This window comes from Coturnix japonica, chromosome 4 (assembly GCF_001577835.2).
Source record: "Coturnix japonica isolate 7356 chromosome 4, Coturnix japonica 2.1, whole genome shotgun sequence".
Classification (NCBI taxonomy): Eukaryota; Metazoa; Chordata; class Aves; order Galliformes; family Phasianidae; genus Coturnix; species Coturnix japonica.
This window is the reverse complement of record NC_029519.1, coordinates 32,772,246-32,790,656: the sequence shown is the minus strand read 5'-3', so window position 1 is coordinate 32,790,656 and position 18,411 is coordinate 32,772,246. Positions and strand designations below refer to the sequence as shown.

The following is an 18,411-nucleotide window of genomic DNA, read 5'->3' as shown; positions in this document are numbered from 1 at the left end:
TGTAACAAGAAGAGACCAAGCAAAATAGAAGAAAGAAAAACAGCCCAAGGAGAAACTATGGGCAAATGCAAGAGGATCTGTGCTTAATGTGGGTTTCTCATCTCCACACTCTGCATTGGAGTGACTGTAGGGAAAAACTTAAATAAGAGATGGATGAGCTACTGAGGCTGTCCAGGACCTCCTGGTGGGATAAGCAAAGGCTGCATGAGACACTGGTTCCTTCCTCATCACAGCTTCAGCTTCCAAGGAAATACATCACATTGTGTCTCTTTGCCACCCAAAGACAAACACTTTTTCCTGAATTAAAACAGGGTTGACCATATCTCTAGCTGTCCCATTGTAGAAAAGAAAGCCAATTGCAGCAGGTGCCTCATGTACTGCTTCAAGTGCAGAAGGGTTCTGCCTGCTGCTGCACCCCACTTGCCTTGGGGAAATTAACAGAACCCAGGCTCCAGTCCTCTGGAGAAAGCAAAGCTCCTTGAAGATCTGCTTGTCCTTCACATGCTAGAATCTCATGTAGGTGAAGCACAGGGAGGGAGATGGCACACCTACTGAGAAAGCTCTGTGGCATAATGGAGCCATAAGAATGATCACAGATTTAGTCATTTCACAAGTATTATGTTATTGAGATTATGGGGAAAGCAAGGATCTTACAGCAAACAATGTCATTAGAAAACTGATTCTCAGAACATGCATTACTAGCAACTGATGATTTAACAAAATTCAGGGAATCATTTCAGCAAGGCTTCAGTGTTGTGCAGGTTTGGACTCAAGAGTGATGAAGATGCACAGAAAAAAGTAGCATCAACACATAAACCAACTCCATAGCCTCCTCCAGCACCAGCACTCTCCTCCCATATATGAGGTACACAGATGCACACAGCAATGAGCATTGTTTTCTTTTTCTGCACTTGGCATTTTAGCCAAGTGCTAAAATAAGTGAATCAATACCTGCACCTTCATTTAAAAGGGCATTTACCTTAACTTCAGCTCTGAGAAGTAATAAAACTTTTCTAGAGACAAAACTCTACTGTAATTATTTCCATCTGGCTCAAATCATCACAAATTAAAAACTACTAAAATTTTAAAGTGAGCTGTGCATATAAATTTTATGTTTACATTCAACAGAAAGTCTTCCCTACTCATAGAAATGAATATGGGGATTCCAGGATAAATACTAGGTTGATGGTTGGACTTGAGGATCTTGAAGATCTTTTCTAACCTCAATGAATTCATGATTATTTTCATACAAGACCTTTAATGGATCTCAGGGGGGTCTATTGATGGAACAAGAATAGAAAAATAAATAAATATGCAGGGATCATTTGATTTGCCACTGATGGACAGCTGTGCCTGAGGTGAAACATCAGCTTCCAGAGCTGTACTACAGCCTTACGCAGCAGCCTGGGTCACAACTTGCGGATGTCATATTGATTTGAAATGGCAAGTATAATCAAATAGACTAAGAAGAAAAAAAAAAAGAAAAAACATAGCTGCAATATGTTGACATTGATGTTCTTAAAAATACAATGAAACTATGAAACTTGAGACAACCTGAATACCAAGTGCAAATGTCCCTTCAAAAACAGCTCCCATGGGGGAGACAATGCAAGGTGAAACTCAGAAGCGCGCTTTGACTCTTGAAACCTTGTCCTCATTGAAGTATTATTTTAAGTGATCTTCATTTCTTATACCTCCCTCTCACACTATATTTTATGCTTAGTTGCTCATCAGTTGAAAATATTATTACCTACAGTCATAACGCAGAACAATTTAATAGCTACAAGAGCATCACTAAGCCACCAAGAATACACTTTACAGCACTTGCACCTGAATCTTTGGGGCTATTGATGGAACCTAAAATCCCTGTTTTACATTTAATTTGCAGTTTAGAAGGCTGAAAAAATGCCAGACCTTCCTGGAAAATAGAGCCAAAATCATACCAAAATCTCTCGGTGGATGTGCAGATACTGAACAGAAAATTGGATGTGTGGAATATGACATCCCAGCAAGCCTCACTGGGTTTCCCCCCGCCCCCATCAATGGACCCCACCTTCAGCAGCAGTCCCAATAGATGACCCAGGACCAACTTCCCTCACAGCTAAATTGTACCTTCCAGGAACCTGTTCCATCATGTTATTGCACACTAGTGAGATAAAATGGCATAATTTACAGCATTTACTTTCTTCTGAAAAAACAGATCTCTGCCCTTACTAAACAGCACTAAGATTAAGAAATAGTTACCTTCCAGTATTATGTTTGCTTGGAGAACATGGATGAAACCTTTCAGGCTAAAGGGTAGCTTGGGCAGATTTTATGTTATTTCTAACCTTATGTATCTTGTTGTCAATTTGTTTTTGCTGAGAAGTCTTTAATACAAGCATTTTTGCTCAGAGGCTGAGTGAAAGCCATTGACAGGAAGACTGATAAGTACATAAGCCACTGAGAGCAGAACAGAAGTGGTCTCAGACATGCTAACAGCATAAAACCAGAAAGGGCAGAAGCCCATGACTGCCTGCCCCCCGCCTAATTAGTACTTCCTCCTCTTGTCAAACTCTAAAACTTCTTGCAGCCATTTCATTTTGTTTACATTTTGCAAAACTTTGGCTTTATGAGTCATATCCAACTCTGTTGTCAAACACTGGTGCAATTACCTTAATGAAAGCCATTAATAATTCAGTGGTATTTGATTTTACAGTATAAGATGGCTTGTGACAGTTATGAATAACATTCAATTTTATTTGCTAAGGATTTTTTCCTTATTTGCCTTTATCTCTATTATCTTACAACCTAATCCTCTGCCTACCTAGTCTGACTGCTTTTGCACTCCCTCATTGTTTACCAAATGAATAATTAATGGCTGATAACCTGCAGCCAAATCCCTCCCAGGCCATTTCTCCTGCCTTGTCTATGCCATTTTCTAGTTTATTTCAGCAGCTTGGTTTACAGGCCTTGATATCACTTACATGTTTGAAAGAAAGAAATGGGAGCAAATAAAAGTGTAATAAGGTCAAAGGTCACATTGATGTGAGTTACAATATTTATCTATTTACAGGTCTTATTTTAGCATTTGTTGCATGGCATAATCTAATATGGCCAGCCTTGACTTAATGGAGTAATACAAAAGCCCACATAAAACAACCACAACAGCAAAAATCACTGCAGATGCCATTACCACTTTTTAAAACATCACTTGTTTCCCAGTGTCAAACTACACTGTCTTCTCTCAGCACATCTTTCCATTTTTCATAAGTCCCACTTAATTCTGCCTCCCTTGTGGCTCCACAGAACTTTCACGTCTCCTTCCCACTTGTATTGCCAAATTTCGTCAGTGAATGCACAAACACCAAAGATGAGCCCTGTCCCAAACCACAGTGAACAGCAGACAAAAACCCACACTGCAGAGCCATCACAAAACTCACACAGCCTTCTATGCAGGGATGAACTTCTGCTTCCAAGCTCCACAACAAAAGCTGAGTCTAATGAGGTTTATTTTTACTTTTCATGAAGACTTCTAAAAGACTGCTTTTTAATTTAATACCCAAGCTCAGCGCCTAACTTAAGATCTAGCCCTCTTCTTGCTTCCATTACTTTATACTTGCAACATTTTTGTTCAAGTTGCTGGTGGAATCAGAGCCCAGAGCGCTGACAGTTTCTCCCAGATGTATTCCTTTATACCTGAACAAGGAAGCTCAAGTTGCTCAAATTGCAACAATGAATAACATGAATATGATCAGGAGTTAAGGTAAATAGGCCATTAAATTCAAATATTAAGCATTCAGTTTTCATTTTCAAGCCACAGTAGGACAGTTACCAGAGCTTTGGCTGCAGTAATAAGCAGGAGCATTGAAGTATTCAAGTACTAGAGTTGAATGCACATCAGCCTAGTTTAAACATGAAGAGGGCTTTTGCATACAGGCTAATGTTGATGAACTTCATGTTGTCCACCCATGCAGTTGAAATTTTATGATCCACAACCAGAAAAGAATGGGCTTTTGGTTTTCTTGATGGTTTGAGTCTCAGTCACAATTAATTTGGAGTCCGATTCCTTGCAATGCCAAACACCCTGAAAGCTCAAAGTCTCGCATATTAGTAGCACTTTCACCAACATGATGAACTAGTTGCAAATTCTCTACATTGAAGAAAAAGAAATCAGTCACACTGGCAGGAAAAAAAAAATAAAAAAATCAATATTTGAAAACTTAATTAGGTACCAGTGCCTATTCATTTGATATTCAGAAAGAGACAAGGTTTCAGCCAAGCCACCTCAGAAGTTCTGCAATAACTTTACATTGTGCTGTGCTTGTGCAGTGACAGAAAAGGCAGCTTTTGCAGCAGCTGTCGTGCTCTGGACAGATCATACTAGGTCCCAAAACTGCCACCCATTCAGATCACCTCAAGAAAACCTAGAGCCCCCACAATCCATCCTCTGTGGAATTTCCAGGACTTTCTCCAGCCTGGGTTAACAATGGACCTAACACTGGAGTCTTCCCCCAGAGCCACATACATTGGAAGGCCTTTATAACAGTTGGAAGGCAGAAGAGCTGCATGGTCCAGTACTGTCAGCCAAACAGAGTTACAACATCTGTCTCAGCAACATACAACACCTACCTGCACCTCAAGGAAATTATTTGAAGCTGAGAGGCTTCCTACAGTATTGCTTATAAAATACACTATAGCACAACATTCTCTTCCCACAAAGTTCATAGAACAATAGAGTATCTCAAGTTGGAAGGGACCCACAAGTATCATTGAATCCACCTCTTGGCTCCACACAAGACCACCCATAATTCAAACCATATTTCTAAGAGGGTTGTCCAAACACTTCTTGAAGCCCAGTAGGCTTGGGGTTGTGGCCATTGCCCATTCCATGCCCAAACACCCTTTCAGTGAAGAACATTTTCCTAACACCCAACCTAACCCTCCCACACAGCTCCATGCTGTTCCCTCAAGTCCTGTCACTGTCACCAGAGAGCAGAGCTCAGCACTGCCTCCCCCACAAGTAGGCCACCATGAGGTCCCTCTGCGGCCTTCTCTGCTCTGGGCTGAACAAACCAAGGGACCTCAGCTGCTCCTCACATGTCCTGCCCTTTAGACCCTTCAATAACTTCAGAGTCTTCTCCCTTTGATGCTTTCTAATGGTTTTATATTTTCCTTATGTTATGTTGGGAAGCCCAAACCTGCACACAGTGCTTGTGGTGAGGCTGCATCATAACAAAGCAGAGTGGTACAGTTCCTTCCCTTGACAGGCTAACAATGCTGTGTTGTTATTTAATTAGAAAATTCTGGCACCAGTTTCTGGATACCATCAATCTCAGGGTTAAGCCTGGCAACTCAACAAATTTCAGTCAACATAACATCTCCAGTATTTCACCAAGAGACAACATCTAATTTCCAATATCTTTTAACTTCTGGAGTCCAGGATGCTGCAGTTGGATGTTCAACTTTGAGTCAGGAGTTCTAGGTCCATCCCTGTATCAGTATCATAGAGCTCAGACAAGCATCTGGGTTAGGTCCTCCACACCTTAAAAGCAAATATCAATTCAAAAACAATTCAGCAGGCTTCCTAGGCTTACTTCAACTAAGCACATTAAGATAATCATAGTTTTTGAATGACAGATGCTGTGAAATATTAAAAAACAAATTTAAAGATAATATAATAGGGCTTTAATTTGAAGAAATAAATGGGAAGGAAGTAGAAAGCCTCTTGTCATCATGAATGAAACAAGCTGATGAACAATGACATGGGTGTACAGCAGGTAAAGAGAAGAGCCTTTTTTAGTTGTTGTTTTTTTAAGGAGGATATAGGGGAAACATGAAAATCTAAAATGCGGAAAAAGTACATGGTTGGCATGAGGTTACTATGAAATAACTGAATTAAGGGATAAGATTTGAAGCTTCTAGAGAGACTTCAGAATACACAACATTAGCATCTGGAGTTTGGACTAGCCCAAAGAGAAAGTGAGGGAGAGAGGTTCAGGGGAAATAGAAAGGAGTAATGATAGTATCATGACCATGCAATAAATCAAACAGTCATATCTTACCTGCATTTTCAATTAAAAAAAAAAAAAGTCATTTTTGTAGGGAAACCTTCTATTAAGGAAATGCAATTGCTTAGTTCGCCAGTTAAACCTACCAGCTAAGCATTTCTATTATTTTCATTTAAAACAAACAAATTAAGTTGTTCTGAGAAATTTAGTACTCCCTCAAGATATCTTTGTAAGAGGATTCCTAAGGACCCAGCTGTTAAAGACTTTCCACTAGCAAGATCAGAAGAAATCTTTGAAAGAATTATATCCACCTGTGTGCCATTCAGGGTTTCTTTATTTTTAATGCATGCTTTTACCAAAATATCTGAGAAATAAAATCAATTTTTCAGAAACTCATGAACTCTTTTCCCCTCTACTCTGTTATACATGCATTACACAAAGCTTCAGAAGGAAATTATTTGTGTTTTATTTCGGGCCATAAAAATTCATGTTATAGTACTATTGAAATACTGCAAGATACGTTATGCTCCTATGGCCTCATGCCCCGTGGCCAAGACACGTGGATGAGGCAGCTGAGTGCACGCCCTGTCGTGTGTACTCACTTTTTATTGCCCATTCAAAAAACATCAGTTTGAAAAGGAACAGAACTAATGCCAAGAGTATTCCAAATTGGACAAAACCCGAGACAGCTGAACTGCAAGAAAATTTGTACTCTGACTCCCTATGCTAGAAGAATATTTAGTTAATTTAGCTCTTCTATTGCCATGATCTGCTTCCCAGTTACAGCTGGGACTGAAACCAATATCAAATGAAGTTGTTCTGAAGTTTTTTGTTGTTTTTTCTTTTAAAAAGGAAGAACTTGCTTTTTTTTTTTTTTTAGGCTGGGAAAACAAAAACAGAAAACACGCACACATAAGTATGGCTATGCGAATTTTCAGAGATGCAGCATGTTGTACAGGGCTCTGCCTACACTCCCAAATCTACAACTGCTGACTGGGTAGGCATTCATTTGACTACAGGGATTCTGAAACAATACTTGTGACCATGTAGCAAAGAACAAGCATCCACTGCCAGCACCATTGCCTGTGAAGCTTCCAGTAGAAGATTCACATAAAATTGCAGGAGCAGTCCTTTTAATGTATAGTTTGCGTCCTAGGCAAAACCTGTTGTGCTGGCAAATTAACAGGTATATCTACAGATATGAGAAGGAAGTATATTTTTAATTAAAGGAGATTAACTGTTCTATTTTAGTTCCAACAAACATGAAAACAAAAGTACTGAAAATACAGCTACTAAAGTACTTTTATTTTAAGTATCAAACTGGTAAGGGATCTATTCTTTTCAGACAGATGCATGTTTTACAGTCTAGATGATCTACTTGCACACCTAAGATGCATTTCTGCAAGCTTCTCTCAATACACACCATGAGGTGGTATTCCATGAAGTGTGAGAAAGATCCTCAAGGATTCAGCCAACTCACCTGCTGTTCATTTCATTCAGATACATTCCCACATTAAGTAAGCTAAAAACACTTGTCTCTGTTTGACAGATGTTTGTGTGAGCAGGACTCTACAAACTGCATATGCAGAATTCACCAAACTTAGTAATATTAAGTTGAACTTCAATTACTAGCACCAATATGAAACTCTCAACAACCATTCCAATATTATTTTACAACACCAAGAAAGGCTCTTTCTTCATGCAGCAGATCTTTGTTTCTAACTACATTGGGTAGCTTGTTTTAATTCAGTTTATGGGCACATCCTGTACACTCTCGCACAGTTGAGTAATCTCATTCAATTCCAAAGGCTTATTTATGAGCCTAAAGATGACTTACTGTAATAAAAAGTTACACCCTTGTCGTTCCAGCACTCACCTGCTCACTGCCAACGTTATCATAATATAAACAATAAAAAAAAAAATGTAATCAAACAATTTTCATCCATGTCTGAGCAAAGCACAGCTATGCAGAGAAGTACAAACAAGGATCCTATTGCAGCTTCCAATTCCTGCTCCAGTTAAAGCTGAAAATGAAATATTACCAACATATTCTATGAGGATTAGAAGTTCTTGTTTCACTATGGATCTAAGACAGAAATATCTGCCATTGTTTCTTATAGGGGGAATCAATCACACTGCCAGTATTTCTTTCTTTCTGATATCAGGACAAAATTCACAAAGTAAACAATTTCATCTAGCATGCTGCTTTGCAAGATAAATGCAAATCCAAGGTATTTCAAATCAGCCAGATTTTTAAAATTTCTTTAGATTTTTTTTTTTTTTTAATAAAACCTTGCATTTTTGGGTTGTTTTCTCTCTTGTAGCTGCTGATGCCATCATCATTATTTTAACCTGCAATGTCCCACCATATCTCCTTCTTTCTTACTCTTAATAGAAAAAAGCTTTCTCATACCCCACTTTCCATTCTATTTATTTCTTGTTTCACCCGGTGAGAGGAAGTGCTCCAGCTAAGGAATAGTTAACATCCTGGAGTGGGGCCACCACACAAGGAAATAGATCTTTCACTGCCTGCCATGAGCTATCAGGATTCTCTCTATACAGAGGCAATTCAAGCAGAAACTTTTGCCAATGTAAATTCACTTGAGTTGTATGAACAGAAAAGAACTAGAAAGAATGAGGTCTGGAGAGGCTGCTTCCTTGTGATAAAGCTGAGCTAATAAACAAGTTTACAAAACATCCTGACTTCAAATATTGAGAGCTTCAAAGAAGGATCAGGTAACAAAAAATTTGTGACATTTCAGACAAAATTGTTACTTTGCATTAATCAACTGAATTTTTTAGTTAGGCTTCACAGAGTACTAAGAAATAAAGTGTTTTAAAGAAAGAGCAAAAGCTTTGCCTATAACTTCACTGCTGACTCCTGTCAGCGCAATGTGCATGCCAGAGGCAGACCAAATATCTCCTCCTCCTGATTTGCACCACCTGCTAACGTCTCCTAACTGATGTCAGCTTGCAGCAGAGAGATGCTGTTTCAGTGAGATTCTGGTTTTATCAAGCAGAGGGGGGAACTGAGAAAAGCATCAAGAGACTTCCTTTGATTTCAAACATCTGTGCTGTGTTTACCTACTTATATTGGAATTTTATCTAGAAGCTTTGGACTTATCAGATTTGTATTTTCAAAATATGATCCGTGCCACACAAATGTAAATCTTTGGGGCAGATGAGAAAATGGCTTTGAAGTACATCAGTTCTGTTCATTTTTCCTTTTTTTTTTTTTGACAACGTTGTTAAATGAAATCACCAAATCGTAGATCTCAATGTACAATACCCCTAAAGATTCAACTACCTAAGGTAGGTAACTCCAACAGATGTTATATGAAGCTCTTCATCTTTAAAGAAAAAATACTCAAAGTATAGAATCATGTCTCATTTGTTTCATAGAAATGTTTTACTTTATGTAAAACCTCTAATGAAATGCATACAGATCAGATTAGTATAGTTCATTTCACCAGTTACATCATAATAGAAGAGGATTCTTGCACAATTTACAATAATAAAAAAGACAATCAGTAGAGCCAAAAAGTAGGAGAAAAGCACTATTAAAACATCAATGCTGTAGTTGTTGCAGAGCAGTGCTGAAAAGAATCAAGGATGTTCCAGCTTCTCACACTGCTCTGCCAGCAAAGAGGCTGAGGATGCACAAGGATCTGGGAGGGGACAGAACTAGGACAGCTGACCCTAACCGGCCAAAGGAACATTCCATACCATTTCACATCACGTTGAACAATAAAACTGGAGATGTTGGCCAGAGGAACAGATGCTGCTTGAGGACTGGCTGAGCATAGACAGGCTGATGGTGAACAGCTGCATCGTGCAACACTTGCTTTGTCTGTCTTACCACAGTTTTCCTTCCTATTAAACTGTCCTTATCTCAACTCATGACTTTTAATTCCCACCCTGCACCACTATCTTCACTTCTCTTCTTTGTGCCTGTGGAAGTGGGTGAGCAAATGGCTGTTTAGCTGCCTGCCAGGCTAAACCACAGCAGCTTCATCTGTTATTCAGGTCTTAAAGCTAAAGCTGCCACGTAGATAAAAAACGCACTGCATTGAACAAGCAGAAAAAGCATTCTTTATAGAAGTTTTGCTATCAGGAAGGGACAAAAAGTGAGTCAGTGACCATAGACAAATAAAAATACATCCTCAGTTCTTCCGTCGGGGAACTTAAGGCCGCTGAGAACAGAGCCGCCCACCAGCCGAGTGGGTACCATGGACAGCGCCCGCACCACGTACGGCAAGGGCAATCTGACGGGAAAGTCAATATAACAACTCCGGGGAGGGTGGAAAGAATGTTTTAAAAAACAAGATAATAACTTAAAAAGCAAGTCATTCAACAGCTCTCCAGGAGCTGCAGAGTTAGCCTGCTCACTCATCACACACACAACCAGCACATGTTGGACCTTCATGCATCTGCTTTATCAAATATCCCTTTGTGGAAAGTTTCCACCGCCCCATTGCCAGCGTCAGTGCTGGAAGCCAGAATTAAAGCTAATAGAAGGAGAGCAAGCCAGGCAGGTTTATCAGCGCTGCTCAAGGGGTTTTATGGCCATCTCTGAATCAGTTTAGACTTCCCTCTGTTGATTCACCTGCCCCAGCAGTTACCACACTAATATTAGGTAAGCACAAAAGACGTAAAGTTCAGTTGCAATAAAACATGAATAAAATTTTATTGCAGGGTGTGTAAATCTAAAATTTTAAATTAATCAAGACAGCAGCTTCTAGGTAACTTCAAAGGCTATCTTATTTTTTCCACACCAACAGGCACAGTACAAAAGCCCTGTACTTAAACCCACCTTCTTTTGGCCAAACTCCTCATCCTGCAGGTGGATCCCAAAGGAGCCACCACAGTGATGCTGTGGAAGGGGAAACTGTGACTGCTCCAAGGTTTTTATATCAGGTATACAGCATACCTAACACAGGGATTTCCTATCGATAATTTTGTAACCCTCTACTTCTGAAGCAGTGAGGCCATTAGGACTTATTTTTCCCTAGATAATGCAATGCAACTGGGAAATCTCAAACAGCAAAGAATATGACACCACAGTTAACTATTTTTTCTAAAAAGCTCCAGAAGTAGAGTTAATACCTTTAAATAGCTCACCACAGACCAGATGCTTACACTTAGGTTCAAGCCAATTCAGTATGATCAAAATCCAAAATGGAATTCAGAGGAAAAACTGAAAAAACATATGAAGTTGCCCAATACAACTGTCCAATGCTGCCATTATTAGTATACTAAGTAACAACATTAATTTTCAACATGTTTCTTACTCCAATTTTCTGCACAAACTATGGTCCTATACCACCCAGTATTTCAGGAATCTTTGTGCCACATCCCTATCACATCTCCCCACACTGTTTTTGAGGTGTGCACTGAGTAAAATAAATGTGACTGCAAAGCATACCCATCAGATTATCTTCAGTGTTTATGGAAAGAAGGAAGAGGCTGACTCTTCCTGACCAACTAAACAGCAAACTGCCACAGAATAAAAGAAAAATCTCTGAGCATTCGAGAGCTATAAGCCTGGATTGAGATGCTCGCCTTTCATGTTTCCTGCTTCCTTTCTAGAGAATAACTTTTATTACTCCCTGCTTTATGACCACATGAAATTATGAACAAAATCACAGCAGTAATATTTGACACACAGTTCTTACTAGGGCCAGAATGATGCTCCTCTCTTTGCTCTGCTTTCATTGGAAAACAAAAACAAACCAAAAACAGAAGATCCCTTTCCAAACATCACTTCCCTCAGTCATTGGAATACTGACTAAATACTGAATTGACATTTTAACTTCTGTTCAGACAGTCTTACACTGAGGTTTACTCCTCCAGCACACACTTCTACAACAGAACACCCAGCCACGCTCTTGAATGCTGGAAGGTGCCTGGTTGTGTGAGCATCAGGGAAGGCCATGCTGTAGGGCTGTTGTCATGACTCCTGTACAGAAAGCACTACATGTGCAGGTCCAGGAATACTTGCCATAGGAGAATCACATCTCAGCCCCATGAGCAATGCAACCACAGGCCAAGGCTGTGAAACCCCCTTTAAAAACACAGCACAGTTTCCAGCACAATAAAGGAGCCCAGGTAAAAATGGGTAAATGGGAAAAACAGGTTATCTCACTACAGTGGCACCCACTAGCTTTCGCAGGATTAGGTAACAAGACCACCCAAAGCCACCTTTCCTCAAACTAGAAATAGTGCTCATCCCAGTTCACCATCAGTGGGGTGTCACAGGCAACAGCAATACAGATATGAATTGATCTCATTGCTTGCTAACCTCAGAATAAGAGCCAGCAACACTTCAGAGCGTTCATCTCTTTTCCCAATACTCCAAAACCTCTAGTGACCATTCAAAGCCCTTCTGCCTCAGTTACCATTCTCACAGAATCAAACTTCCCCCCCCCCAAGCCCTCATAAGCAAACAGCTTTTAGGATGCTTTGCAATGCAGAAAAGAATAGGGTTAATTGGCTCCCCTGAGTAATAAAAGTGTAACTGATTTCATCCAGAACACCTGTCGTGACCACAAATACAGTAAACTACATATTTTTCTCTTTTATAAAACAAACAAACAAAAAAAAGTCTGACAAGCAATGCAACAGAACAGCACAAGCCTAACTGCACTTAATCCAGTCTGACTATAAACATTACAGCACTGGTAACCTCAGGAAGAAAAACCCAAACCACAGCTACCCCTTCCTACCTGAAGTGTGACCAAGGCCTGTGGGTACCTCTGCATGTCAGAACGCAGCTTTCCTTCTCTCCAAAAAGCAACCTCCAGCAAACATCAAGGAGAGCAGTATGCACAACCTATTTCAAGCTTTCTCACCTCCAACTGACCTGCATAGACTCTGAGGAGGGAACAAGCTACAGGTGGGGAGAATGACTTGCCCACTGAAGTTACCTGCAGCTGCTATCCTTCCCAAGGCTTCCTCACATGTGTCCTTTAACACAAATCTCTGCTCTTTCCTCCCTCTCAGCCCACTCCAAACAAACTAAAGGTGGAGTAAGGCATCTGCTTTACATCGTGCTTCCCAGGGCTGGAGGAAGGAGGGTCCCAGCAGGAGGCATAGCCCAGGTGAACCATCTCTATATCAGAGGAAAGCAGCATCCCTAGTGTTGAACACAGTCTCCTTGCTGGAAATACTTCTGAAGGGACCAGGGAAAAAGTGCATCATACAAGAAGCATGCAAAGACACACAAGCTGTGCTCCTTCTCTGATACTGAAGGTCACCTAACCCTGGTCCTATGTGTTCTGCCACAGATGGGACACAAGGAGCAGCTCTGAGGGTCTGAAAATGGGAGCATCAGTCCCAACAAGGGATACTGATGAACAGTTTGGGCAAGCTCCCAGCTGTACAACTGCTGTAGGTTTAAGCACACAGGTGTGGAAGTGATCCAACAAGTCATCCCAACTGTCAGCCCAGAGCCAACATTTTGATGGACCATCCTTAACACAGGGGTTTAGTTCAGCACTAGTACCAGCCAGAAGAAAATGAAGGGAAAAACAAAAAGGAGCATGCAGGTGGATAGGAAACAAATAATAAAAGAGAAATTGCTATCACAGGAACTGACATCACGAAATCTCTTAGGTTAGAAGGGACCTTAACTCCAAAGAAATCCAATCGTTTTGGAGCATTTGGCCCACTTTCCTCTGCCTTTTTAAAAAGCAGCACAAAACAGCCCGGTGTTCACTCTTAACAAGGATCACTGGTTCCCGGAGTTCCAGCTTTGTCCTTGCCCCTGGGACAGCTTAACCCCGTGCATGGAACCTTCTCCCAAGGCAGCGTTTGCATGGCATGGACAACCACAAGCCCCGTGTCCCTTCTTTTAAAAGCAGACTTTGGAGGAAAAACCTGCTGCAGGAAATGGTATTTATTGCAGGTAATAGAGAAGGGGTGCCTGCTTGCACTGCCACTATGGGTCTTGCAAAAAAATAAAATAAAATAATTTTAAAAAACAGAGATCTTAAAAATAAAGCTGGCAGTAAGGTGGTTGAGGATAAAATTATGTGTATTGGCACGGGCGGTTCTAAGCGTTTGCTTATCCCAAACAGATCCTTAACAACCCCTCCCTTCTAATCCGACAAATCCAAGGGGTTATGGGGCCGGCGTGCTGCTGTCTCTTATTTCAACGAGCATCATCGAAGAGACACTTCGACAAGTTTGTAGCATCGAACCCGGCTTTTTTCGGGAGGAAAATCCTGTGCGGGCAGCGCTTGGGGAAAGGGTTAACTCGGTGGCCGCGATGCGTATGAAATGATGGTAAATTACCCGGCGCGTTCTCCCGGGGAAGAAATTAGACTTCAAAAGGGCTGGAGCCCTCCTGAATATATATCAAGCAGATGGGCTGATGCGCTGTCTCGCTGATGCGCAGTTGATTAACCGCTCCATAAAGAGCGGCAGCACCTCTCGGGTGCGCGTCGCTGTCCCGGGTTGTGTGCGGGAGCGCGCACCAGGGCGGGTGAGAGGACACGGGGATTACAGCGATTAAACATAAACACAGTAAACGATAAAGAAGGAAGTTTTGATGAATGGGAAATTGGGTCGTTGTAAGTGAGTGCGATTAGCTCTGCCAGCCCCGAAACTCGTTTTCCCAGCCCCAAATGTCGCTTTTCCGCACGGCTCCGAGCTGCAGCAGCCCGGTGCGAAGGGATCCGTTGCCCCCGTCCCGAGCCGGGCGGGAGGGAGAGCACAGAAGAAAAGCAGCGAGGGCAGCGAGGAAACGCTTCGCCGTGTTGACACGTCCTGGCCGCGCTCCCAAAGGCGTCTCTCTGCCACCCGATAGCTCTTCGGAAGGGGCTCTCTGCCTTCCCCGGAGCCGAGCCACAGGGGGGTTGCCCTCGGCGGGGAGGGGTCGTGGGGGCTCTGCGCGGCCTCCGCGGGTGACATTCCAGCAGGGCAGCGGCGGCGAAATCTCAGAGCTTTGCAGCAGATGCGAGAGCCGCGCGTCCCTGGAGAGCTCCGCCGGCGCCCCACGCGTGTACGGGGCTAGGGGGAGAAGAACCACGGAAGCACGCACACGCGTGGAACCCCCCCCGCGCTAGCAGGCCTTGCTTTTGCCCTTTTGTATCCCTGTCCGACGGCAGTCGCACCTCGGGCGAGGCGAGGAGGGGGCCGGGGGAAGACCCGAGAGCGGGCTGCCGGGGTAGAGCTGGGGGGGGAAGCTTGGCGGAGCTCCCCGCGGGCCGCAGCTCCCCGGGGCGCCGCCTGAAAGGCCGCCGCGCCGCGCTCACCAGCTGACAGCGCGTGCTCCGCTCCAGACACGGCGCACCGCGGCCGGGAGCGCGGCCAGCCCCCCCCGGGCCGCCCCGCCGCATTGTCCACCTCGCTCTAATTAAGAAGCGCCGGGGTTAACCCTTTCTCCACACCCTTCTTCCTTCCTTCTATCCCCGACGCCAGAGGTTGGGCAAACAGCAGCCGGAGAACAGCACCCCGAAGAAAACGAAGCATTACGGCCAAAACCCAACGCATCTGCGTTAAAGAAATGCCCGAAAAAGTGATAAAAATGGCACAAAGCAAAGCAGCAGCGAAGTGCGCGCTCTCCGCTTTGCAAACTTTGCGCTCGTCCGTGCAAAACAAACACGGTCTCGAGCTCAATAAAGCGATTTATCCATCTTCATTACTTAAAGAAATGTTGTCTCTTTGTTTGTTTGGGAGCGTGCTTAGCTTGCACCGCTGAGCTGATGCCTTTGCTAGTATCTTGGTTACTTGGATCCCACTTTGGAAGGTAGGAGCTAATTGCTTATAATGGAGAGAAAGGAAGCAGCCAGCATAGCGGGAGCGGCCCGGCATATGGGGAATGAGCGCTCCGAAACGCTCAATATTCAACTTTCCAAAATATTAATGAGATTAGAGCAACCTGCAGCTCTACGTTCCAGCTTGTTAACGGGGCGGGGGGGGTGGGGGAGGGGGCTGCCAAGCGGTTGTTATGCAAACTTCGGGGCTGAACCTCAACATGGAAATGCGCTGAGCATTAGGGAAAAAATAATAAAGGAAAAAAAAATAGGAAAAAAAATAAATAAAGAAAAGCCTCAGACAACGAGAGCTGAGGATCTGCTGCGCTCAGCTGTCGGGGGGGGGGGGGGGGAACTCTGGTGAGCGCGGATGTGCGCATCGCGATGGTCGCCCTCCAATTGAGCGGTCCGACCGCTCCGTGCTGCCTGAAGCACCGTCGCCGGTTCGTGGGGAGGAAAACACGACGCGAGGGAACGAAACGAAAGGAGAGAGAAGGGAAACAAATAACCCAACCTCCGTAAAATAAAGTCAAATGTAATAAAACCCTGGTCCCCCGCCTCTCCAAAAATTTTAACTGGGTAACTGGGTGATGATGTTTCTGTATTCCTCTCCCCCAACCATCTCCCGCCGGCAAGACACGGCCCCGGCAACGAAAGGTGCTCCCTCCTCCAGCGCTTTGGGAAGGGAGAAGGGGGGTGGGGGGAACCGTCCCGCTGAACTCTTCACCCTGCGGGGCCGCCCCCGCCCCGTGCGGCCGCTCTGTGCCGAGGGCCGGGCGAGCGCCTTATACCGGGGGACAGGTGGGCGGCTCGGGGAGCGTCCATTCTGCCCAGCCCGGCCCCACTCGAGGGACCACCTGCGGGGAGCGGCACTCGCTGCCCGTTCCGGCGGGGGTGTGAAGGGGGGGGGGAGACGGCCGTGGCGCTCCTCGTGCTGTACGGACGGGACCACGTCCCGGCGCCGAGTGTGCGGAGATAAGGGGGAACGCGACCGCGGTGCAGCTTCGCTTCGCCTTTTTATTTTTCCGCTTTTATTTGATCTCGAAAATAAAATAAAATAAAATACATTAACGAGTAGCAATTGGCTGGGCTAAAATTAAAAAAAACCAACATTTTCGTCGTAGAAAAGTTTTGTTTAAAAAAAACAACAACAACAAAAAACAACCAACCAGAAAGCAGAAACAGTAGCAAACACTCCGTAATAAATAAGTTTCCTATTACCACAAAAGCGAAATAAAACGAACGTAAAAGTTTGACACGAGCGAAGAGTTCGCGTTTCTCAGGCTCGGCGACCACCGCGGTGCGGGGTTTCCCTTGGCAGCCGGCGGCCCTCAGCCGCGCCCGCGTCTCCGCCGCTGATAAAGTGCTCTGCGCCGCGCTCTCCCCGGGAGCGCCGTCGCGGCGCGTTCTGCGGGGACGGGACGGGACGGACGTCGCGGCGATGCTCGCCCCGCGTTGGCAGAAGGGACGGCAGCGGCTTCTGGGCATCGGAAACTCTGACAGGAGCGACTACGCGGCGGCGGCGTGACGACGCGGCCCCGGCGGGAGCGGGCAGGTGGGAGGCGCGGTCCCGCAGCCCCCTAGCTGGCCTCGTCCGAGTCACTGTAGTGGGAGCGCGGCGAGAACTCCCCGTCGCTGCGGTGAGAGCGCGGCGACGCTTTGCTCCTCTCGGGCTGCTGCGGCGCGGGGGGCCCCAGGAGCAGCGCGGGAGAAGGCGCTTTTTGCGCCGGGAAAGAGGGGAAGCGCAGCGGCTCGAGCTGCGCCGCGAAACCGCCCGCGGCCGCCGCCGGGGGGAAGCGAGTCCTGGCGGGCGCGGGGGGCGACGCGCGGGGCGGCGGAGGAGGGGGCGGCGGAGGAGGCTCGAAGGGGGCCCCGCGGAGCTCGGCCTTGGCGGGCGGCTCTTGGGGCGCGGGGGGCCCGTGCAGCAGCTCGGCGAGGGCGCTGATGTAGATCTGCGCCATCTGCAGCGTCTCGTACTTCGAGAGCTTCTTGTCGTTGTTGAAGGAGGGGATGACATTACGCAGCTGGTCGAAGGCGTGGTTCAGCCCGTGCATTCGCCGCCGCTCCCGCGCGTTGGCCGCCAGCCGCCGCTGCTTCTGCACGCCGCTCACCTGTGCCCGCGGCCCGGCCCCGCCGCCGCCGCCTCCCCGCGGCCGCCCGCCGCCGCCCCGCGCTCCCCCGGGGCTGCTCCCTCCGGAACGCCGCGCCGCGCCCCCCGCCACGGCCGTCTCGTCCTCCTCGTCGGCGGGCAGCAGGTAGCGCGGCGACGCGGCGGGCACGCGTGCGGCGCAGCACACGCCCAGCCAGCCGGGGGCGAAGCCGCAGCCGCCCGCCTCCGGCCCCAGCAGCGGCTCCGGCTCCCTCCCGCCCTCCACCCACTCGGCGGCGGCGGCGGCCCGCGGCAGACTCATGGCTCGGCCGCGGCGCCCATGGGACGAGGCACGGCACGGCTCGACGGACGGCTGCCAGCGGCGCCCGCCCGCTGTCCGCCCGCCTCGCGCGTGGCAGCCGCCGTCTCCGGTGTCGGCCGTGCGCCGCGCCCCCCTTTAAGGAGCGGCACGCGCCGGGGTCCCGTCCCGGCTCCCCCGCTCCCCCCTCCCTCCCCGCGCTCCCTTCCTTAGCGCCCCACCCCTCCCCGCGCCGGTCGCGTGTCGGGGCGGCCA

The 18,411-nt window shown here is 45.9% G+C and overlaps 1 protein-coding gene across 1 annotated transcript; it reads right to left on the bottom strand.

The window, feature by feature from the left end:
- Positions 1-16,738: 16,738 nt before the first annotated feature.
- On the bottom strand, positions 16,739-18,205 carry ATOH1 (atonal bHLH transcription factor 1). Its single transcript, XM_032444512.1, has one exon. It carries the CDS (start codon positions 18,157-18,159, stop codon positions 17,329-17,331), a length of 831 nt encoding a protein of 276 aa, XP_032300403.1. The 5' UTR covers positions 18,160-18,205; the 3' UTR covers positions 16,739-17,328.
- Between the last annotated feature and the right edge of the window lie 206 nt (positions 18,206-18,411).

Coding starts and splice junctions, on each gene's coding strand:
- ATOH1 (XM_032444512.1), bottom strand. CDS start 18,159: ATGAGTCTGCCGCGGGCCGCCGCCGCCGCCGAGTGGGTGGAGGGCGGG.